Source organism: Cyprinus carpio, chromosome B5, assembly GCF_018340385.1.
Source record: "Cyprinus carpio isolate SPL01 chromosome B5, ASM1834038v1, whole genome shotgun sequence".
In the NCBI taxonomy this organism is placed as follows: domain Eukaryota; kingdom Metazoa; phylum Chordata; class Actinopteri; order Cypriniformes; family Cyprinidae; genus Cyprinus; species Cyprinus carpio.
In genome coordinates, this window is record NC_056601.1 from 19140219 (window position 1) to 19165327 (window position 25109).

Genomic DNA, 25109 nt, shown 5'->3' on the forward strand with positions numbered 1-25109 from the left:
TTTCTGCATCATTATCTCTTTTTTTCTGAAACATGTTAACTTTTGTCCTTATGCAGATTTTGATACGTAACCGTGCCACAGACCTGGATGCCCGCATGCATGATGGCACTACACCTCTGATACTGGCAGCAAGACTTGCGGTCGAGGGCATGGTGGAGGAACTCATCAACTGCCATGCTGATGTCAATGCCATTGATGATTCTGGTATGACTAATACACTGCCATACTCAAACACTGTCAGACATATTATTGTTATTAATTATTATTACATCTACAAGTTAAATCAGAAAACATTGAACCATGTTTATAATAATGAATAATAAATAAATGTTTAGATTTATTACTATTTTATCTTAATTACATATATTTCTATGTATTACTATTGTTGGTTTCTTAGTAAATGTAACTGAGCACATGCTGAAGTGGTTTCTGTTTGTGCTACAGGTAAATCTGCACTTCACTGGGCAGCCGCTGTTAACAACGTAGATGCAGCGATGGTATTGCTTAAGAACGGGGCAAATAAAGATATGCAAAACAATAAGGTAAGCAGCTCTTTGTTAGTTTGTATCACAAATAATGCTATGATATTTTTTAAATAACATGCTTCACATAATATTTGTGACCATGGACCACAAAACCAGTCAAAAGGGTCAATTTTTTGAAATTAAGATTTATCTGAATAAATAAGCTTTCCATTGATGTATGGTTTATTAGGATAGGTCAATATTTGGCCGAGATACAACTATTTGAAAATCTGTGATTCTGAAGGTGCAAAAAAATCTAAATACTGAGAAAATCGCCTTTAACTTTGTCCACATGAAGTTCTTAGTAATGCATATTACTAATCAAATATTAAGTTTTGATATATTTACAGTAGGAAATTTACAAAATATCTTAATGGAACATGATCTTTACTTAATGTCCTAATGATTTTTGGCATAAAAGAAAAATCAATAATTTTGACCCATACAATGTATTTTTGGTATTGCTACAGATATATCCCAGCGACTTTGTGGTCCAGGGCAGTGCTGGGTGTAACGCGTTACTGTAATTAAATTGCTTATTCACTGAAAAAGTAAAGTAAGGGATTACTTCTCATTTTTAGGTAATTTAATTACAGTTACTTATAAAGTACTTGCATTACATACAGTAAATCATTTCAACCGTTCTAAAATCAATATTGAATTTGAAATCTAAATTTACCGTCTAAAGATCAGTGAATGCAGGGTCTTTAACCCTCTGCGTGCCAGTGCATTCACTTTCAGTTTTTCCTGATTCACAGAGAAAACTTAAATACTGAGATACAGATAAGAATAAAATCAATCGAATCTAAAAAGGGCCTACTTTTATTTGTGTACACTGACAATAATAACAAAACATTGTGCTTTTGCAAAATAAACAAAACAAACAGGGTGCACTTTCTGCAGTCTAGGTCTCCATGAGCAACTTTCTACACATCACAAACTCAGCGAATATTTGATACCGAGACCTGAGAAATATGTCTATTGTGTCTACTTTTAAATGTACGAATTCAAATCGAAAACGAATATTCTCTGATTATGTAATCCGTATGAAACTAAAGCGAGGTAGTCTTTCCCGTATCTGAAACCTTGATGTGTCTACTTTTAAATTAACGAATTCAAATCGAAAATTAATATTCTCTGATTATGTAATCCGTATGAAACTAAAGCGAGGCAAAGTCTTTCCCATATCTGAGCTCATTATATGCAGTCACCTGCCCCCAAACACCCTCATCTAGATACAAAAATAGATAAAAAAAAAAAATTCAGGATTCGTCTAATTATCGTTTTTGAAAGAAGTCATGCTATGAGGAATTTACTCAGAAGAACAGTGCGATCTGACACGGCTTTATTCAGCAGAGAAGATAATTTATGTAATTTATACTTACCTACATTAGTTAACGTGTTAATTTTACATAAACCTGTACGGATTTTACTAGTCGGGGTTTTCCTGAACATCTTGTCAAACTGAAATGTATTGTTTAACTTTTCTTAAGCTTTTCTGTTATTCAGATGTTATTATTTAGAGTATTTCTATTTGTTAACTAAATCATTTTTTTTATAAAAATGTTTAAGTATTACAGTTGTTTTAAAGCTAAAAGGCTAAACTATTCTATGTTTGACTCAAATTGAAATAATAAAGTGTTTAATTTCTATTAAGGTTTATAGGGATTTTAAGATGTAGCCTAATTAGCGATTTGAATAATTAAGTTACTTATTGAGTAACTAAGTTACTTTTCAGACAGAGTTATTATTAAAGTAATTTAAATACAATATTTGTATTTTCAGATAGTATAAAAACTAAAAATGCTTTCGGCTTACCAATTATTTTCCCACATTCAGGAGGAGACTCCTCTATTCTTGGCGGCAAGAGAAGGAAGTTACGAGACTGCTAAAGTTCTTCTCGAGCATTTCGCTAATCGAGAGATCACGGACCACATGGATCGACTCCCACGGGATATCGCTCAGGACAGAATGCATCATGACATTGTGCGACTCATCGACGAATACAACCTGGTCCGCAGCCCTCCCATGCACAGCGCCCCTCTCTGCACCACCCTCTCCCCGCCTCTCTGCTCACCCAATGGCTTCATGGGTAGTATGAAGCCCTCCATACAAAGTAAAAAACCCCGCAAGCCAAGCCAGAAAGGCATCGGTTGCAAAGATGGCAAAGATATGAAAGTCAAGAAGAAGAAGGCACAGGATGGAAAGGGAAACTTACTAGACAGCTCAGCTGTGCTCTCCCCGGTCGATTCCTTGGAGTCGCCCCACGGGTACATATCTGACGTCGCCTCCCCACCCTTGATGACGTCACCCTTTCAGCAATCACCCTCCATGTCGCTTAATCACTTACAGGGTATCTCAGACACCCACATGGGCGTCAACCATCTGGGAATGGGCAACAAGCAAGACCTGGCCCATATTCAGTTTGATCCATTACCCCCACGTCTCACCCATCTTCCAGTGGCCGGATCTAATGGCTCAAACATCATGAACGGCCAATGCGAATGGCTCGGGCGGATGCACAATAGCATGGGTCCGCAAAATCAATTCGGAGCCATGAGGAACGCCTCAGGTCAGGCCAGCCTTCACCAAACCAGCCTGATGACGTCTCTTCACAATGGCCGTCCCGCCACGCTGTCTCAGATGATGAACTATCAAAGCCTGCAGAACACACACCTCAGCACACAGCCACATATAATGCAGCAGATGCAGCAGAACATGCAACAGAGACCTCAGCAGACAAACATCCAGCTGCAGCACCAGAGCTCCAATCAACCCAGCGGCGTGAGCCAGAACTTACTCGGCGGTGAGTTGGTTGGACCGGACAACATGCCCATCCACACCATCATCCCCCAGGAGACCCAGCTGTTGAACCCGTCTTCTCTGGGTACCAGTATGGCGGGAACGCAGTTCCTGACGCCACCTTCCCAGCATAGTTACTCAGCCCCATTGGACACCAACACCCCCAGCCACCAGCTCCAAGTGCCTGACCACCCTTTCCTCACGCCGTCTCCGGGTTCACCGGACCAGTGGTCCAGCTCGTCGCCCCATTCCAACATGTCTGACTGGTCGGAGGGCATTTCTAGTCCTCCCACTAGCATGCAGTCTCAAATCGGACACATACCGGAGCAGTTCAAATAAAAAACAAAAAAATTGAAGGCACTATAAGCCTGCTCACTGAAGGTCTTTTACATGCCTCTTGTACTAACCATATTTTTTTTAATTTATTGATATTTTGTTATTTATACTTCTTTCACCATTTATTTTTAAATTGGGGCACAAGAAATGATCTTAAAAATAATGAAGAAGTATTTTTTTTTATGTAATACTATTGACCGCAATACACTGTACTCAAATGTACACACTGGGTATTTATTGGTCTTAAAATATGCCTGTTTTTTATTTCGGTTAATCTGCCTTCATTTTTGTTTGATTAATTATACCTAATATTGTATATATATGTAAAAACGCAAAGTTCCTGTACGGGCATTTTAGTGAGCATGTTTTTATACAACAAACTTCAGTGTTAAAGTAGATTTATGTTGTTTGAAACAAGCTGCTTTTCCGTTACTAGAAGATGAATGATTAAATTTGTTTTGTGTTATTTCTTATATTTGTTATGATTAGGTTCTCATCTTTTTTCATGCTACAAGGTTTATACTACGAATAAGTAGTGGTATTATAATTGAACATTTGTATAGTTCAAAGTGATTTGCTTTCTCTTTTTTCCTTTCTTGTATATTAATTTCCTGCATAAGCAGATTTCTAAACGTCCACTGTGAGTGTGGATGTAAAAGTGAGGATCTGAGCTTCTTACAGGAAATACTTGATATTGACTTGTATAAAACAGGTTCCAGTATCAAGTGCTCTGTATCTTTTTCCTCCAATTTTGTAGAACTGGTCATGTGGCCAAAAGTGTCTGGGGTTTTCTGGAGGTGTTTCAAATTGAACTGCTCTTTACTGTACTTCAGTTTTGTAACTTCGTTTGAGCCTATGGCTAATGTAAATAGATATGTTGTATGCGTTTGTCATGTAAACAGGATTTTGTTTCAGAAATCTTAAGTGTGCCTGTGCCATGGAAATTCTAAATATTTTAATGCTACGTAGTTATGTTTTCTATCATAAGCAGAACATATATTTTTTTCTCAGTATCACTGGGGTAGAGATAAATACAGTATAAAAATGTATACACACAAATGATTAGAGGATATGACATTCAGAATAACATAATTCAATGATTTATGACTCACTATTTATTAATCACCAATAGTTTTCCACAAAATCACAAAAATAAATTAAAAGGTCCCCATAAAGGGACGTGGTGGTATCATATGTCCTCTTTAAGCCTTCAGTACTTCCGAGTTCATAAGATTTGAACAGCACTGAGTATATAAATGTCTGTAAATGTTACCTGCAAATGTGTAGTTTACATGCAGAGTATTTTCTGTCAGTTCTACTGTCTGTACAAGTTTCTTTGATTAATAAAAAATACCAATGTGTATTAAAATTTCAGTCTGCTGTAACACTTTATTTATGGCCTGTCTATCCTATTTCTTACACACCTCATTTTAAATGATATCAAATCAACTAAAATCAGATACATCATTGACGTAGCTAACATTAAAACGGTTTGCTTTTGGCCCCTTATTCTATGCCAAGCTGGGTTTGAATATCAAATATATATATATATATATATATATATATATATATATATATATATATATATATATATATATATATATTGTGATATATTGTGAAATTATTTACGGCATGTAAACTTAACATGAGCATATCAAAAGCTGGTAATGGATTTATTGCATTAGCCTGCAGCGCTATCTGCTGAAATGCTTATGAATGACAACCGCGCCCTCTCCTGCTGAGAGAGGACCAACGCAGTAAAAGCAGGACTATCACTCACTCATAACTACAGCGGGGGACACACACAGCCTTCAAATGTCCACTTCACCAAAAAAAATCACCACATTAGACATGCACACACATTTTTAGGGGACGGGACAAAAAAAGAAAATAGTTCTGGCCCCCCCACTCTGCTACTACTGATAATTAATCACACAGACCTTCAAAACGATTGGCTTGTTGTGATCTCACAAGACTTAGCTAAATATTAATGAAAAGACATTGATAGTAATTCATTCTGGTGCAGCTAAATAACCTCTGACCATCCTTTTAATAATTATGGTAATAGTAGGGTTTCAATATTTGTTTTTGAATAGCAGTAGAACAATGTCTGTATTTCAGTAATTCAAGCTCTTTGATTATTAATTATATAATGATTCATGTGCACTGAACTGTTCACCGCTGTGTTACTTGTATGTGACACTGCACATAAGTGTTGAAACATGGTGCTTATTTCAGACAATTTTCAATTTACCGTTCACCATCTTTCAAGTTGCAGCTAATAGAAAATTAACAAATATGGAATAGAAACTTGTAGATTGTAGATACTCTAGATGCAGTGATTTACACAAAATTACGTCAAAGGCATATCATGACATTCTAGTAAAACATTATATAATTTTTCTGCAAATCTATCTGATGTAGGCCTACATGTCAAAAGCAAATGCCACCTAATGCAATTACCTTCCACATGTTCACTGTTTTTTTGTCAGACACTATTCTTTCTTTCTTTCTTTCTTTCTTTCTTTCTTTCTTTTTTTCTTTATGTGCATCCATTATGACACCACTTTATTAATTAATTAAAAACACACACAAACTCCGCACGTGATTTAAAGCAGTAACTAATCTCAGCTAAAACTAAAAGTAAACCCACCTCACAACAACAGTAGTTCCATGAAAAAAGTAGAACTCTAAACCATATTTGAAAATAAAAGTGTATTATTGGTAAATAATTATATGGGTCAAAGGTGAGATGTCCCAATATGGTGTTAGCATCAAGTTAAATTTGATTTTGTATACATAAAAAGTGTATTAAATGCAAGTAAAGTGTATACTTTAATGTTTCAAATAACTTTTGGGAAAATAAAAAAATCAAAATATGGGTGAAATATAATGTTCCATCGTCATTCAGCATAACAGATATATCCTCCTGACTACCAGCTATGGAGTTTTGTCCACTTTAGAGGACATTAAATTTTAGCAATTTCTATGAGACGTTACATGTCACAGTTTTAAGTCTGGATGTCAAAAATCTGGCTTTTCAGAGATTTTAATGATTGGAGGTTTGACTATGACCACTCCCTCTCCTTGGTCTTTGAAATGGCTGATATTAATTTAGTGATCAAGTGTAGCACCTTTATGGAAATATGATAATATTTTGCAATTATTACTTAAATCTGACTAATTTTCCAATTGTTTGTCATAAATCAACATCAAAGCTCTAAAAACCTTACTGACTGATGTTTTAGTGCACATTCTGCAAATATGACAAAAAGGTTGTCTTAATTAAATATGTGCAGTTTCACATGGTTGGTGCAAATTGTCACATGACCAGAGCAGTTTATTTCCTTTTTGCACCTTGAGAAGATGATGCTGCATCAAAGCTCCAAAACGAAAGGCTAGTAAAGTACAAACCCGATTCCAAAAAATTTGGGACACTGTACAAATTGTGAATAAAAACAGAATGCAATGATGTGGAAGTTTCAAATATCAATATTTTATTCAGAATACAACATAGATGACATATCAAATGTTTAAACTGAGAAAATGTGTAATTTTAAGGGAAAAATAAGTTGATTTTAAATGTCATGGCATCAACACATCTCAAAAAAGTTGGGACAAGGCCAATGTTTACCACTGTGTGGCATCCCCTCTTCTTTTTATAACAGTCTGCAAACGTCTGGGGACTGAGGAGACAAGTTGCTCAAGTTTAGGAATAGGAATGTTGTCCCATTCTTGTCTAATACAGGCTTCTAGTTGCTCAACAGTCTTAGGTCTTTGTCGCATCTTCCTCTTTATGATGCACCAAATGTTTTCTATGGGTGAAAGATCTGGACTGCAGGCTGGCCGTTTCAGTACCCGGATCCTTCTTCTACGCAGCCATGATGTTGTAATTGATGCAGTATGTGGTCTGGCATTGTCATGTTGGAAAATGCAAGGTCTTCCCTGAAAGAGACGACGTCTGGGTGGAAGCATATGTTGTTCTAGAACTTGGATATACCTTTCAGCATTGATGGTGCCTTTCCAGATGTGTAAGCTGCCCATGCCAAACACACTCATGCAACCCCATACCATCAGAGATGCAGGCTTCTGAACTGAGCACTGATAACAACTTGGATTGTCCTTGTCCTCTTTAGTCCGGATGACATGGCATCCCAGTTTTCCAAAAAGAACTTCAAATTTTGATTCGTCTGACCACAGAACAGTTTTCCACTTTGCTACAGTCCATTTTAAATGAGCCTTGACCCAGAGAAAACACCTGCGCTTCTGGATCATGTTTAGATATGGCTTCTTTTTTGACCTATAGAGTTTAGCCAGCAACGGTGAATGGCACGGTGGATTGTGTTCACCGACAATGTTTTCTGGAAGTATTCTTGAGCCCATGTTGTGGTTTCCATTACAGTAGCAATTCTGTATGTGATGCAGTGCCGTCTAAGGGCCCGAAGATCACGGGCATCCAGTATGGTTTTCAGGCCTTGACCCTTACGCACAGATATTGTTCTAGATTCTCTGAATCTTTGGATGATATTATGCACTGTAGATGATGATAGCTTCAAACTCTTTGCAATTTTTCTCTGAGAAACTCCTTTCTGATATTGCTCCACTATTTTGCTGCAGCATTGAGGGAATTGGTGATCCTCTGCCCATCTTGACTTCTGAGAGCCACTTCCACTCTGAGAGGCTCTTTTTATACCCAATCATGTTGCCAGTTGACCTAATAAGTTGCAAATTGGTCCTCCAGCTGTTCCTCATATGTACATTTAACTTTTCCGGCCTCTTATTGCTACCTGTCCCGACTTTTTTGGAATGTGTAGCTCTCATGAAATCCCAAATGAGCCAATATTTGGCATGACATTTCAAAATGTCTCACTTTCAACATTTGATATGTTATCTATTCTATTGTGAATAAAATATAAGTTTATGAGATTTGTAAATTATTCCATTCCTTTTTTAATCACAATTTGTACAGTGTCCCAACTTTTTTGGAATCGGGTTTGTATGTTAACATAAAATTATGACAAAGATTTTTGGTACATTTTTGATATATAATAATTTTTATGACTGCAGAAATATGTTAATTCAGTACACACATATCCCACCAGTCACAGTTGTGACAGGCCATAAAACACAATTTTTCATTCACTTAAAAAAAAAAAAAATACATACATCTATATATAATTGATTATTTCAAAGGGTTACTAATGACACGTCATTTGGATATTTGGATATTTTCATGTCTGGGAAAAATTTGGGATTAAATGGGTTAATATGCAAATTAGATACAGTTTATAGATACATTGTATATAATGGAAAAACTCATTTATGGCAATTTCACACATTTTGCCTAAATAATTTTTTATTTTTTTTAATCTTTCATAACATAGTTGAGAATCATCTTTATATAAAGTTTGGTATAAAAAAATAAAAATTAATTTGTGATTAAAACAAAAATCCCACTGACTTTTTAAAGTCCTGATGTCCTCTACAGAAGACATGGCATAACATATGAATAAAATATTATTTTTCATAAATGTTATTTAAAAAAAAGAAATATTGTGCTCTAAACAATGTAATTACATGACAAAATACTAAATTCACAAAACTGTTTTTTTCCTGGTAGTCAGGAGGATATTTATGTAAAAATGATACTTATTCATACTTATTCTGACCTTATTGAAATATATAAAAGAAAAAGTGATCATACTAAATTTTATTATACTTTAAATGATTAAAAACTGCTGACAAATGTGTAAAACCTAGTGGTCTGAAGGCACAGATTTGTAAATCGTTAATGACAATTAAGTATTTTAATTATATAATGACTTAAAATATCTACTTTAAGTCATCTAATGACTCTTGTTCTAAATCTTGTAAATATGCTTGACAACATTTTGGAATAAAAACTATTGTTAAACTGAATGACATTTTAGTTGGTGTCCTCTGTAAAAATGTATGATTGTCATTATTTTTTTTACTCAGAATGAATGAATGAATGAATAAATGAAACAGGACACATATTGTGCAGAAAAATATAATTATGCTGTATTGTACATTTATTCTTTTGATGCTAGAAAACCCCTTTTATTATTTGATCCATATTCAAATTGGAAACTTGATACCACACTCCCTTTTATATCCCTGTTACTACCTACCTTTGTATATTTTACATTACTTCATAAATTCACCAGGAATCTGCAAATAATAAATTGGCTATCCATCACAACTAACAGACAGGACAATAAATACCCGTAAACAACACACTGTATTATCATTGCTCTTATGTGTAACTTCATCCATAAACATCATCAAAAATAAGTTATCTTTTAAAAACACAGGTAAAACAGGTGCGTGCTTTTCTCAACAAAACACAACATCAGGCCTAATAACAATATCTGTAATAATTCTCATTCACAACAGCACATCGCCAATAATTCGCATCTTAAACTGTATTTGCAGTGTGTGTGTTTGTTGCTGTTATTTTGAAGTGTGGTAGAAGTGAAGGCTGTAACGCACTTTCAGCTCAGGGGTTTGTCATTCATCCACCGACACTCTCTCGTATCTGTTCGGACTAAACGTGGCCTCATGATTCCCGCCGGAGGCTTTTACCCCTTTCTCTCATTTTTCTCCCACAGATTTGCCAGAGTGGATTGTTGATATTTTAATATCTGGAAGGTACGTTGCGGTAAATGTGGCTGTTTTCATTAATTGCTGACAAAGGGGCTGTTGTTTAGCTGCGGGTTGCTAGTCCTCCTCTCATTAAGCAGCGTTAGCTGTTAGCTGCTTGTAACTGTATTTCAGTCAAAACATGCAAACCAGTTTACGCTCAGGACAGCAGCTCTCACAGATGGTTAAATCTACCTCTCCATGTGAGTGTTTGAACATTTAATATATTGTTTTGGTGTTTGTTAGCTACCTGGGCGACGGCTAGCTAGTTACTTTCTATATAAACTAATCACAGGCTAGCTTATCTTATCTTGTCAGGATCCAGGCGATCAGGTTTGTTTTGTTCAGTAGCTGTTTGTAACAAATGTACATGTCGTTTGTGTCTGGGATTTTATTGTTATTTTAATTTCAGTGGGTAATGTTGGAATAAAAGCTGCTCATGTGTTAGTTAGCTTGGACGCTAAAGGAGTTATTGCTCCAAAGCCTCCGACTCCCCAATGCTTAACATGCAGCTTATGGAACGCCGCATGTCCTCAAAAGAGAGCCGTTAAGGTTGTTTGAAAGTGCTTTTGGTTGTGTGTTTGCAGACGGTGGTTGCAGGATGGACGCGGAGCTGGGTGCTGACAGCGCCCGCAGAAAGATGGAGGCGGCGGGCGAGGCGCTGGAGATCGTGCCGCTGGAAATGTATGATTCAGCCCGAGCCAAAATAGCCGCGAATCTGCGATGGCTGTTTGCCAAAGCCTTCGGTATCGGTGAGGTGGTTTGATTGTGTTTATGAATGAGAACAGAGAAATACTCTTTATTATTATTGTTATTATTATTATTATTATTATTAACCGACTCTGTGTGATATGTAATCAAAGACAGCTGGCTAGACAGACAGATGTGTGGTGTGCTGCTCCCCTGTCGTATTACCATCTGATATCATATCTGTACTATGGTACTGAGCAATGATTTATGGGAATGATTGATTACCATATTCATAGTTAGTTAGGCGTTCTCGTGTTACATGTCCAAAATGGTATTTCCATACTACCTGAACATGTACTATGGTATTTTATGTAGTACTTAAAGGATACTGTGGTATGTATGTACAAACTGATATTTTAATAAAACCGTGATATATTCACTCTGCCTAACCTTACAAAAAGCACAGGGACCTTAAACTGCACTGCTATCAGATGATAATACCAAGTAATTGTGATGGATGCTGCTGAAAGTCATTTACCAGTGTATTTAAATAAAAAGTTTTCAAGTTGGTCTATCTAACAGTAGTATTCAAGAAATACTATGTAAATTGAAAATAGTAATCAAATGTAAAATAAAACACTGCATTCGTCTTCACTGTAAGTATTAAATAAATAAACAGTGATTCTAATTAAGGCTCCTAATTAAGCTGCTACTTTTTTCGTAAGTATTTATTTACATACAATATCAAGGTCTTGACATGATACTCCAAGCTACATAAAATACCTAAACATCAAGGTGTTGCTATGGTACAGAAATGATATTGCTGGTATTTTACTCTGTTATCCATTCAGAGGGCACTGATTTAGGGTGAGGGTAATTTTTTTAAGTAGTGCACAAAACAAATACCGCTCAACACCTTGCGAGGTCAAGAAGTATTGCATATGTATCAGTTGCATATTGCCTACAAGTGTAATGCCTGAAAAGGCCTAATCTCCCCAATTCTTTGTTGATTTTTCTAGTTGAATAATGTAAATATCTTTGAAGTAGCAGTCTGGGATTTACTGGGGAGTGTAGTTGTTTTGGGATGGGAGGGCAGCAGTCTGAGTCCACTGTTGTGGTATTATAGTCAGGATCACAAGCATTTGTCCCATCTGCAGTGCTTGCACTATTCAAATGTTGTGGATGAACAGGAAGGGTTTTCCTAATGCTAGTGACTCCCTGTCAGCAGATATATGCAGGGCACCTAGAGTCTGTTTTGTTAATTCTATCCAAAGAAATATATTATGTATCAGGGCTCCAGACTAACATTTGAGAGCAGTGGCACCAGCGCCACTAAGCTCTACAGATGGTGGCGCCAGGAGCAGATTTGATAGTGCTGGGGTGGTGTGCGGGAGTATTAATATATAGATAATTTTATCATAAAATTACTATTGTTTTGCAATAATAAGTGCAGTTACTTATAATATTACATGTTAATTTCTTGATTTTTTTTCTTTTGTTTATTGTTTATACAGATTTGACAGTAAAGCACTAAGCTTAATTTAATACATACAAAATTTACTTTTATTAACAACAGTAACAGGTGCAAAATCTAATTTTTATATAGAAAATTTATATATTCCACTCTTATTAAATGTACCAATATTCTTTTAGTATATGGAACTGACCGACTTCAGGGATTGTTTAATTTAGTAGCAAATTGAAGAAAAGTTTGTTTTTCAAGGCACTGTGACTTTTCTTACTTCATACACAAAAAAAGTGTAAAATTCTGACACAATCTGATGATTTGATATTTTATAATAGTGATTTTATCATTTTAAAATATAGAGAAAAAGTAGAAATGACTGATTTATAAGCCAGTAAGTAATCTTCTGCTGCTGTTGACTGCTTATAATTGGTTTTGATGTACTTTTTAAAATTTTACATAAGTGTTTGTTTAAAAGTATATTTTGATCATCTCATTAAAAATAACTTTCAAACTAGACCATTTTAGAGATTTAAAGAACTGGAAATAGTTGTGTGAAATGATTGAAAATCACTGAAAAGAGCTTGAATTGCTTGCTCAAAAGGTTGTACAAACACTGAAATGAGTGATGTAATGCATTCGACTATTTCTACCACAACACCATGGTTACAGTTAGCGTAACCGCTTCTGGTTTCCTGACGCATGTCAGTGGTGTTCATGACAGAGAATTCTTTGCAGAATTTGAATGATTCTCACTTACTTAGATCTCGCAGCAACCTTGTCATTGTGCGGCGAATTCATACGCTTCTCACTGGATCTCGCAGCACTGTTGCATCTGTGCAGTAACAGTGTCACAAAATCAACTTTGGCTCCAGAGTAAAGCTCTTCTGAGCTCAGACAAGTTTGTTTGCATCACGGTCCAAGCTGAAAAACGGTCCGCGTAGCGCAGCTGAAACATAGCGTGGTTTAGTCTGCTTTCGTTTCATTTGCCGTTTGATGTTTCTCAAATGCAACAAAAATGGCAGCACTTATACGTTGGACTTGGACAACGCGGTGGTCGCGCCAGTGCGACCGTTCACAAAAATTAGTTGCACCGGCAACTTGGTCGCAGTCTGGAGCTCTGTGTATACGTTAAATAAAAAAATATCTGTTGAATTAATAATTCCTCCAAAATTGAGGATTGGCATCATTTAGTTGCCCTTACGTTGTTCGAGACTTTTTTTCTACTTCTGTGGAGCACAATTGGAGAAGTTCAGCATAATATCCAGGCTGCTCTTTTGCATATGAAAGTGAATGGGGAGAATGCCTGTTTACTTTCAGTACATTCAGTTATGGCACAAAGACATCAAACAAGTGCAAGTGCAACTCGTCTTTGCTGCATATATTATACATAAAAGTAGGAAGCTTTTCTGTTTATTTGAAGTGGGCATAATTAACAAATATGCACAATAGTAGTGTTTAGGGATGCCTTTAACTTGTGGTCATGCACAGTTGATAACTCATCACTAATGAGACATAATTATTCATTCTGCACTCAGTCAGGGTTAACAGTGTGAGTACCTGCATATGCAGGGCTCTAGAGTGCGACCAATTTTCACGTCATAGTTCAGACACAGGCCGGGCCTCCCACCTGTTTCAGACTTCTCCTTACTTTTATATTTTAGACATCCACCAATTAGTGATGAAAAAAAAATTGCCGCGCTGGTGGAAACAACATGAGACCGTGCTACTGCGACTGTCAAGAGCGACTCGATGGTGTTTATTGTCCCACAGCAGCAGCACAGCTGAACAGTTCTACGTTCAAATACACGCAATAGGCTCAAGCTTGCTGCAAAGCACCGGCAAAAGTTATTACCATAAATGTGACAGGGGGAAATAGTAAGGAGATATTTGAATTATTTACTAATAAACAAGTGTTTTCTGAGTCTGTGTCGCAAGGATGAAGTTGCCGAACCTGACTCGCCAGCTCATTAGACGCGCCTTTAGAGGCGCACCAGTGCAAAAAGTTAGTCTAGAGCCCTGATATGGAAAAAGCAGTGACCAGAAGCCATAGTTGCTCCAGGTATATTTTTAGCCTATGCTCTAGTATCAGTCACTAATGACTGTTACATATGAACAGTGCTGTGTTTGGCCAAATGACATCAAACTTCTAATGGATGGAACATTTTCACTTTTTCATTTTATGTACAGTTGTGCAGTTAAAGCATTTATTTTGTCATTCATTTTGCTCTTCATTTTTAGACTTGTTCAGTATTGATTCATGGTGGTACCCAGAAGAGCTGCACACAAGATCTGTTTGAGCATATGGCTCCTGTTAAATAACCTCATAAGACTGGCACAGTGGAATGCTCTCTTATTGGAGGATGTATTCACGCATGTACTGATATGTAGCCTGTAACCCCTCTCACAAAAAGGCACCCAGGTCTGCCATCATGAGTGAATGAAACAGAAATGTGGTGTATAAGCCTCCTGACCTCGTTTGCTGAGGAAACTCTCTCTCTGCTGTTGAATGTTTAATTTTCTGAACAGTCTATGCAGGGTGTGTCAGTTTGCCATAATACTAATTGGTAATAATTATAACATGGATATCAATGTATTATGTAAACATGGGAGGTAATTCATTGCATTTCTTGGAGGGTCAGATATGTGCTTGTTTGTGTGTTGAGGTTCAAGTACAGTTTATCCCACCGTTATTCAGGACTTTGTCCTTTTTCCCCCATTCTGGCTCATCTGTTATTCAGGATGTTCCCTTCAGTGAAGCTGCAGTTAAAGTGGAGTTGTTTCGGCCCAGTAATTGGCCTGAATGGCGATGAAGGCCATGTGTCTCTTTACTGGCAGAAGTGGCCCAGATTTGGAGGGCTTCTTTGCATTCTGCTAATCACTGATTTGAATGTCATTTGAATGTCCATCAGTTTATTTTTTTTTAAATCTGAGATGTAGTATAAATGCAAATGATTGCAACTGCGACTGTTTTCTGCATCTTGCCCTTTGGTGTAAATTTGTGAATTTTTCATGTATAATCCAGTTAACACATACACTAAGATGACATTCTGCTAACGCTTTACAAAAAGTTACATCCAATTAATATTAGTTAACTACAGTAGTTAACATGAACTAGCAATGAAAAATACTTCTGAAGCATTTATTAATCTTGGTTAATGTTAATTCCAACATTTACTAATACAGTTTTATAATCAAAAGTTGTGTCTGTTAATATTATTCAATGCACCTGAGCTAATATGAACTAAAAATTAACAGTTTGATTCATAGATACTGTAACAAGTGTATTGCTCATTGTTAGTAATGTTAGTTAATACATATTGTGAAGTGTTCGAAATTCTTAACTATTATGCCTCCTGGTTTATGACATCATAAGAATTGACAGATTCCCTTTTTTTTTTTTCACTTACTATTGAGTACCATTCTTTAAACAACGCCTGCTTGCTGCAGACACACTGGTTTGGAACAAAGCAGACAGCTCCACGTGGTATATCAGAGGGGGCAGGTGTGTGCATAAATGCATGCTGGATGATTGCACCCAGTGCCTTCACATTAATGATATGCTTCTCCTGGGGGATACCGGTGCAGAGGGTGTGGATGTATGAGAGCTGGGTGTGGACGGACGGAGCAAAGGCTGCCCAGACTAGGACACGTCTGGCCGTGCTCCCCTCTGTTTGAGCTTTTTGGTTGCAGCCAAACCCCAGCTGCCACAACTCATCTGCTTCTGCACAGGAGATCTTGTGAAGAGGGTAGCGCCCTATGGCTGGCTTTTCACACCATCATGCTATTGTCTAGCACGTAGTGCATTAGTTGGCAACAAAGCAAGGGATTGCTGGCAGATTGCATCTGATGCCAGACGCAGCAGAGTTGTAGCAAGAATAACAGTTGAAAATGTCCTCGGTAGGCCTATTTCATCAGGGTCTTAATTTCTTTATATCCTAATTTATTGTTTTCTCCTCCTGTCAGATCACATCCCAGAGGACCTGCGAGACCCGTTCTACACAGACCAGTATGACCAGGAGCACATTAAGCCCCCGGTGATCCGGTTACTGCTGTCCTGTGAGCTGTACTGTCGCGTGTGTGCCCTCATTCTCAAAGGAGACCAGGTGGCCTCTCTGCAGTCCCACCAGTCAGTCATCCAGGCTTTGTCTCGCAAAGGCATCTATGTCATGGAGGGCGACGACACGCCAGTCTCTGACTCAGATCTGACCTGCCAGCCAATTAAAATGGTGCGTCAATGTTGCATTCAAACCGTATTATTTAATTTTGTACCTTTGGATATGTTTGGAACACTACTCGTACTATTTTTGTATATGTGTATATATGTGGTTATTTATTAATATGTGATTTACATGTATTAACGAATATAATATACGTTTATATACTAGCATGTTACCATTCAAAAGTTTGGCATCAGTAAGAAAAATAAGAACAAAGAAACTAATGCTTTTATTCAGCAAGAACACATGAAAGTGCCCATATAAAAACTCTTCATGGATTCATGAACAGCTGTAAACAGTATTATATCTATTATAAGTACGGCATCAGTATTGGAGGTTGATACAGTGTGTTAACTCACAGAACCAACTTATAATAATAATAATAATAATAATAATAAACAAATAATATTTCACAATAATACTGTTTTTACTGTATTTTTGATCAAATAAATACAGCCTTGTTGCATGTAAAAGATGTCCTTCAAAAACATTTAAAACATCTCAGTGACCCAAAGCGTTTGATGTTTGAAATAATTTTTGTGCACTGCCATGGGTCAGAAGATCCCTACCCCCATATCTCTGATATTCTGCTGCCAAGATACAACAGGGGTCCCGTATGGACCTTAGTACTCAGCCCCTGGTCAAAAGAGCCCGTTTCCAACTCTCTATGATGTTCTGTTGCCAAGATATGGTCAAGTCATATTACTGTGTGTTTTCTAGGGTGGTTTAGGTGGCTGCTAGGGTGTTCTGGGAGGTTTGAAGGTAGTTGCTTACAGCCCAAGTTCTAAAGGCATTATTAGATACAAAAACTGGTAATAGCATGCAGCCCTCTCCTCAATAAGCTACATGATTTGAGGCATCATTCGCATGCATAGCAGAAGCACCAGCGTTTTATCTGGAGGAAGAAATGATAATAGTGATGGTTGTCATAGCAAGCACTAATTACAGTCCAAACTCGGACAAAGAAAAAAGCAAGTGTGACATGGAATCTGTGGTTTGCAGAGCTTTTCCTGTTGCAGATATCTACTGCACTGACAGGAGAAGGCTGCTATTGTTGGCATATCCAGTGTGTTTTTTGCCCTCCATGTATAACCACTACAATCACCTGTCCAAACAATAAGTGAGATCAGTGCTTGAGCTAAAGTAGCACAGAGTGGTGTGGATTTCATTGATTCACAGCCGTGTTATTTCAGCCAGTGATCTGCTTTCTCCATTGAATGGCAATCACTGATGTTTGTGAATCAGCACTGTACACTCAATCGTGCTGTTATCACTTCAAATGCAAATCTTTGTGGTCGAGCCCACACCCTGTACAGTGCTTAGCACGGTCTGATCCACACAAACCTGTTAGACTGAACAGAATGGCTTTGTGAGGTGTGTAGGTACAGCTTAATGACTTTAAAAGGTAGAGGTGTCGTTTGTTTGCTTTGAACCAGTCTAAAGACATCAGCGCTACATGCATGCATGAAGTTTTTTGATGTGGAGTACTAAGGAAAGTCAAAACGGGTTTACGCCTTTGACACGAAGTGCTATTTTTAATATTGTTTAATTTATTGTGTGTTATGTGAAGGATTTGTATATACTGTACAATGAAAATAAATGTTTAGCATCCTATTTAGTTGGCCCCTGGCATAGAAGCTACTGTTTATTTGGACTTTAGGGGTCCGTACTATTTTAAAGTCTCATGGCAGTCTCTTTATTCTCTGCTATATCTCGTGACGTGAATGTTTCATGCCATTTTGAATGACCACTAAATTTGGTTGACCACTAAATCCTATTGTGTAACTGCACACATAGGCAAAGTTTGGAATGGAATACTAACTTCATTGTACCCTAACACTAATAAGTTTGGAGTCAGTTTTTTTTTATTATTTATTTATTTTTATTTTTTGGGGGAAAAAAAAAACTTTTTTCATCAGGGATACATTTAATAAATCAAAAGTGAAAGTAAAGACTAATCAAAGAATCCTGAAAAAATGGATTAAATGTTTCCTCAAAAATACTAAGCAGCACAACTGTTTTCAACCTTTATAATAACATGTTTCTTGAAGCATATTAGCATGATTTCTAAAGGATCATGTGACACTGTAGACTGGAGTCATGGCTGCTGAAAATTAAGCTTTGCCATTACAGGAATAAATAACATTTTAAAATATATTCATATTGAAAATGGCAGTATTTTTGCTAATAAATGCAGCTTTAGTGAGCACAAAATATGTCTTTCAAAAGCATTAAAAGAAGTCTTCCCAACACCAAACCTTTGAATGGTAGTGTAATTGCCTTCTATTTTAAAATAGTGTGAGACAGAACACATTATGCAGTAATAAACATTTCAAACATATGTATACTAGATGACCTGCTTATATTGCATGTAATTCAGCAAGGTGTAGTTGCATTTGTAGGTATTTTAATCAGAAAATTAGGATTAAAAAAAAAAAACAATCATGGCTGATATTACCTTTGTTCAGTTGTAAGATACCCATTTATTGGTCAAGTTGAGAGTATTGCATTGTGGGGCAAAGTATGTTTTTGTTTTCCACCTTTTTCCTACTCCCCATGATGCTTTGTAGCAGTATTTTCTATTACTATATATTAGGGGTGTAACGGTACAAAAATATGACGGTTCGGTACGTACCTCGGTTTTAACGTCACGGTTCGGTATGATTTCGGTACAGCAGGGGGAAAAACATTTTTTTTTTTTTTTTTTAATGGTTTACTGAACAAGTTGCTCTTTCTTGAAACATATTCAGTTATACTTTCAATTTTCTTAGTGATGCAAATCTACCTCAGCTTATGCTTAAAACTTTAGGAAGCACTTTTACATTATAAGATTACAATTAGGCCTAACAACTTAACCCAAACATAAAGCCACAAGGATGCACTGTTTTATTTCAAATCAAAGCTAAATACACGTAGAAACAGCACATTCTTGTGGCGTGGATGACACAGAAGAGCACACACAGCATACGGTGATATGGAGAGACACAGAGGAGACTGTTGACAAAGGAATTATTGAATAAATCGTTATTTTAGTTTTCTTTGCTTACAAAAAGTTTTCCCATTGCTTCATGTAACCCAGATTGCACGTCTAATGGCAGATGGAGTATTCTGACGATGCTTTTCATACTTTCCTGGACCTTGACACTGTTATTTATTTGGCAGTCTATGGGACAGTCTCAAGCCTCCAGGTTTTCATCCAAAATATCTTAAATTGTGTTCTGAAGACGAACGGAGCTTTCACGGCTTTGGAACAAAATGGGGGTAAGTGATTAATGACAAAATTTTCAATTTGGGGTGGAGTATCCCTTTAATGCACACGAACGCAACATACACGTGTATGTGACTCAAAAGTTAAATGTGTATTTACAACACACTTTTCCAAGCGAGGTCCTTTTTATTCCTGTCTCTATAGAAATATGAACTTTTGTCATATAGCTCCGGTTGACTGCTCACTGACAATATCAGTCGTTCCTCCATGTTGAATGAGTGACTCCTGAGCAGGCTTCTGATTGGTTAATGCGGCGCGAATTGACACCAAAGTTCAAATTCTTCAACTCGGGCGTCAGACGCGAATTCGCGTAAAACGCGTAAATGCACAAAAAGCACCATTCGCGCGTAACGAGTGTATCGCGCCATACGCGCGTTAACGTGTCTTTACATTGACTTAACATTGAAATCATTTGCGCCACCAGACGCTCTGTTCGCGTTTGGCGTGAACGCAGCATTATGATCGCGTTCACAAGCCCACATCCCTCAACAAATCATCGAAGCCTCAACCCTCAGACAGGGAACCGGTGTTGTGCCGAATTCTTCACCCCTGCCAGATTCTGCATCCCCTCATTGAAGTCGCTACCTGATTGCCTAATCCCAACCCCACCCCTAATCCTAACCCCTCCCCCACACCTACTCCTAAACCTACCAATACCAGGGGGTGCATAATCTGGCAGGGTGCAAATTTCGGCACTACACCGGAGCTGATTGCGGCCCCTCTAGTCAGTACTTGTGTTGGGATTATACCAGCACATTTCTGAACCGCCCCAGAAGCGGCTCTCCAAGGCGTTTATAAGGCGATCTGTCATGCCACATCAAAGACTGTCAAAACGGCATTTATTATTTGAATTTCCTGAGGAAAAACAACAACAAAAAACTGTATTAGTTCGGTACACATACGTACCAAACCGAAAGACCCATACCGTAACGGTTCAGTGCGAATACGTGTACCGTTAAATCCCTAATATATATATATATATATAAAAGTGAGGTTCACTGCATAAACGCAATAATAATTTTCAAAAATTCAAAAACAATCACCAAATTACAATTAGGTGAAATTATTGTACTCACCCTTCAACCATTGGACATTAAAAGGAAATTTAAAAATGTAAAAGCATTAACAGGACTTAACTGTTTGCAGCAATATTACGGACATGTTAAATATAACTGTAGTAATAGATGTCTGTATTATGTTTTACAGTATCCATGCAAAAACAAATCTATGAAAAGATGTGAGGATTTGGGGGGGGATTAGAGATTCCCAGTACATTCCATCGGCAGAGCAGACTGCAGATGCACTGTGTTTGTCTTTTTTCATATAGTTACAGCAGAATGAAGGAAAATACAAAGTAATCAGCATTAAAAGAATGCAGCAGACTGAAAAGAGCTCTTGCCATAGATGTTCTTGTTATACCAGGTCACATTAAAGGGATAGTTCACCCAAAAATGAAATTTTGTCATTAATTACTCACCCTCGTGTCATTCCAAACCCGTAAGACTTTCGTTCATCTTCAGATAACAAAAATAATGGCTTAATTCCGTCTATACTGCGTCATGGCAGTACCATGATGCGAGCGTGTGGCGGCGCCGACCCAGATCGGGCGTGACGACGTTGAACGTTCAACGTCATCATGCCGGATCTGGGTCAGCGCCAGCACCGACACACGCTTGCGTCATGGTACTGTCATGAGGGTGAGTAATTAATAGGGGTGGCATGGTTCGCAAAAAAAAAAAAAAAAAAAAAACAAACGAACCGTTTGGTTCTCCGCACACGCTAGGACCGCGGTTTAACTTCAATCTGGCAACGCATCTGTAATATGGTTTCACATATATAACACTTAAAAAAAAAAACAGGGTTTGGCTAATGTATGTTTCTGTAGATGGATGCGCATTCTGGCTTCCCAGTACATTACAACAACAGCGATGAGGGAAAAGAAAAACGCGGACAAACTATTCACTCTGTTCAATGCGAATGCTGGAATAGGAGCAGTCATTTATTTTCTTTATCACCCGGGCACACAGGAGAGACCTGAACAGACACGTTGATTTCTGTGTTGAAACTAAACTCATTTAAGCTTTGTCAGGTTAATCATTTAAGAGCCAGAGGACGCGAGCTTGCGCGAGCAGTGAGAAGATTTGTGCATGCACTCATCCGAAGCGCGCAAACCCGCGTCTCAGAACACACGCAAATATTAAGCTCTCTCTGAAGTATTGTTTGAATGGACAAATTCACACAAAAATTATGTCAAAATGTCCGTCTTGGTAAGTATCCTATAGCAGACATAGCCGGCTGAACGTACTGTATCAGTGCACTGTATCAGTGCATTCTCTTAAAGTGACAGTCTTAATATTAATCGAACAGCAACAACAAAAAAATCATTTACTGCTTTTGATTGGATAGCTTTTGTGACTTGGATAAAGATTAATCTTTAATTTATACAGTCAAATATGCAATGCTGTAATACATTTGATTACTTTATTCAATTTCTGTACCTAAAAACTAATGCTAGTGATTTAAATTATTGTTTTGGTTTGTGAAATATATAAATTATTGTCTCTTTGAGTGGAACTTCTGCAAACTGGAAATGCCTCCCATAATTTAAAATGCAGTCGACTCGTCAGGAAAAAGGTGGGTAATCCACATATTGGCAAATGTAGTAGGTCATCTGTTTATTTCATGCAGGCTGCATACTGTGTACCGTACACATACTGCAGAAATGGTAGAAGTGTGATAGTGTGCTTTTTTGCTTTAGTCCTATGTTTATCTGAGTCCAAAGCTCTTCACGTTCCAGTCTTCTGGTTTATGCTTGTCAGACATCTTGCATGCATATCTGAGAAAACACTCTGTGGAAGTTTGCTGACACTATTGCCTTGAGTCAGGGATCAGTCTGCTGAGATTGTGCTGATGTGTACTGTGAGCCCGTATGAACAAGTCACTGGTCGACTGGTGTTAGGACTGGCTTTGTATAACCGTTCATAGTCTCAGACTAGGACTCAAAGTTGAAATGCTTGGTGTACTTTGTAATAGATTTAAATCATGAGGTAGTGTTCAGGATTGTAGCTAGCATGAGGAGAGTTACATAAAGGGTTTTACATTTCATGACAAATGTGAAATATTGTGTTACTTCATCTTGACTGTGCTTTGTTTTGGCAGATTTACTGAGCTCAGTGCTGTGTTATTAAGAGCAGTATGACCTTCTTTGGGCTAAATAGGATGGAATTATTCCCACAGAGTTGTGTGCACATTTTTACCTTTCTTGGTGAGGAAAAGCAGCTCCTTGAAACATTAGGACTATCTGAGTATAAGGACGTTACTTTTACAAACTTATAAAGTACAATTTTTGTTGAGGCATTGTTAAAAAAGATAGTGAATTAAAGTTATTAGATATATAGATAAAAATATAGATTTCTTGATTTTAAATGTGCAGTAGGAGACCTTGGAAAATGCTAACTTTAGCCTGATATCACTGAAAGCAAATGTATCTTCATTCACCAACTTGCAACACAGACCGCCTTGCTAAAACACAGAATGGATAAAAATAACTCAAAAAAATAAGGACTTGAATAAGCCCATTAATGGCATGTTTGAGTCATGTGCTTAACAAACATTTTATTTCCTTTTTCCATATTGTAAACAATAAATGTGTATCATTTTAATTTGTATGTTACACATTGGAGCCTAACTTATTGTAATAATTATTTGACGTAGCCTTCTTTTACACTCCACTTCCTTGGCATCCTTACATACTAAACTGCATTTTTTTAAATTGTTTGCAGGCTGGAGGTATGCTATTACGTCAAGTGCAGAGTGATGTTAACATTTAAGCTAGCTGGTGAGAGAAAAATATCAAAGAATCTAAAGAGGAACATTGTCAGCGAAAATAGGGCATACAAAGAATAGAAAGACAACTAATGCATTCACCCTACCTAGTTTTGTGAATGCAAAGCTGGTGTGTCTTATCAAACGATAAAATGTAATTAAAAGCTCTCAATCTCAAAATAAAACATAGCTGCAAAAAAGTGCTCATACTTTTATTTTGAAATCAAATTGTAATCGAATATGTGAATCAAATTCGGATTGAGTTGTGAAATTTGTCAAAATCAATCCCTCGATATTATAACTGGTAACAATAATAATAATAGTTTCATTTATTTGTAGTATTTATTAAAAAAAGTAAAATACAATTACAACATATGCTGCTTGTGGTGATATAATGTTTAGTGTCACAATAGTACATTTTCATCAAATTTATTTGTGAAAGTTGCTTTTTAAAATGTAAACTTTTTTTTGTTTTTGTTTATTATGATGCATTTAATAGAGCAGTGTGGCATTTCTTTCTTTGTTGTGGCACAGAGTTCCCACATCCCCATGATTGATGCTTTGATGATGGCCTACACCGTGGAGATGATCAGCATTGAGAAGGTTGTGACCTGCGTGAAGCGTTTCTCCACATTCAGTGCCTCCAAGGAGCTCCCCTTTGACCTTGAAGATGCTATGGTCTTCTGGATCAACAAGGTGCGTGTCTTTCGAACAGTACACTTGTGAAGGTTATGTTTGAATAAACATTGCGTGTTAGATGATGTACTAATAGCTTACTTGCATTTGTCTAGTCCTGTAGGGGACTTTCAGTGCTTGGCAAGAGCATGCCTATTCATGCTGGCATGGAGACTTCTGCCAGCACTTTCAAAAGAAAACTGTATAAACCTCATATGTTCATTATGAATTCTTTATGTGTGTCATAATCCCTTCTTTGTGTTGCAGGTGAACCTGAAAATGAGGGAGATCACAGAGAAGGAACACAAATCAAAGCAGCATCTGCTGGAATCTCCAAGTCATCAGAAGGTACCAGACATCCCAGCACAAGAGTTTCACACATGCATTGTAAAACTCTGATTCTCGGTGCTGTTTAGACCTGGTTTTTCACATCTGTCTCCTGTAAATGGAGCTGTATCTGTCAAGAAAACATAATTCATACTGCACTGGAGGAAAAAAGCTTTATTTGGGCATTTACAGAAACTTTGTAATAATAATAATTTTTTTTTATATGTTGATATATAATTGCAAAATTTGGGCCAAATTGTACTGCCCTGCAAACAAGCACAGCAAACCTGTATTTTTTTTCTCGGTCACATTTG

At 37.2% G+C, this 25109-nt stretch overlaps 2 protein-coding genes across 7 annotated transcripts in view; both read left to right on the forward strand.

Annotated features, from left to right (window-relative positions):
- Nucleotides 1-5036, forward strand: part of LOC109062452 (neurogenic locus notch homolog protein 1-like) — a 48194-nt gene extending 43158 nt beyond the window's left edge. The window contains 3 exon segments of the mRNA XM_042724727.1: nucleotides 57-204; nucleotides 445-542; nucleotides 2364-5036. Of these exon segments, the coding sequence (XP_042580661.1) occupies nucleotides 57-204; nucleotides 445-542; nucleotides 2364-3665 (1548 nt within the window). The 3' untranslated portion in view covers nucleotides 3666-5036.
- Nucleotides 5037-10080: 5044 nt separating this feature from the next.
- LOC109062457 (calmodulin-regulated spectrin-associated protein 1-B) overlaps nucleotides 10081-25109 on the forward strand; it is a 29308-nt gene continuing 14279 nt past the window's right edge. For 4 of the 6 annotated variants that reach the window (XM_042724728.1, XM_042724732.1, XM_042724729.1 and 1 more), the window contains exons 1-5: nucleotides 10368-10528; nucleotides 10913-11077; nucleotides 16447-16709; nucleotides 24328-24489; nucleotides 24736-24816. In XM_042724728.1, the coding sequence (XP_042580662.1) occupies nucleotides 10468-10528; nucleotides 10913-11077; nucleotides 16447-16709; nucleotides 24328-24489; nucleotides 24736-24816 (732 nt within the window). In that variant the 5' untranslated portion in view covers nucleotides 10368-10467. Of the gene's footprint in view, nucleotides 10189-10294; nucleotides 10335-10367; nucleotides 10529-10564; nucleotides 10659-10912; nucleotides 11078-16446; nucleotides 16710-24327; nucleotides 24490-24735; nucleotides 24817-25109 lie in introns of those variants that run through there. The other 2 variants (XM_042724733.1, XM_042724734.1) reach the window with 2 other exon arrangements.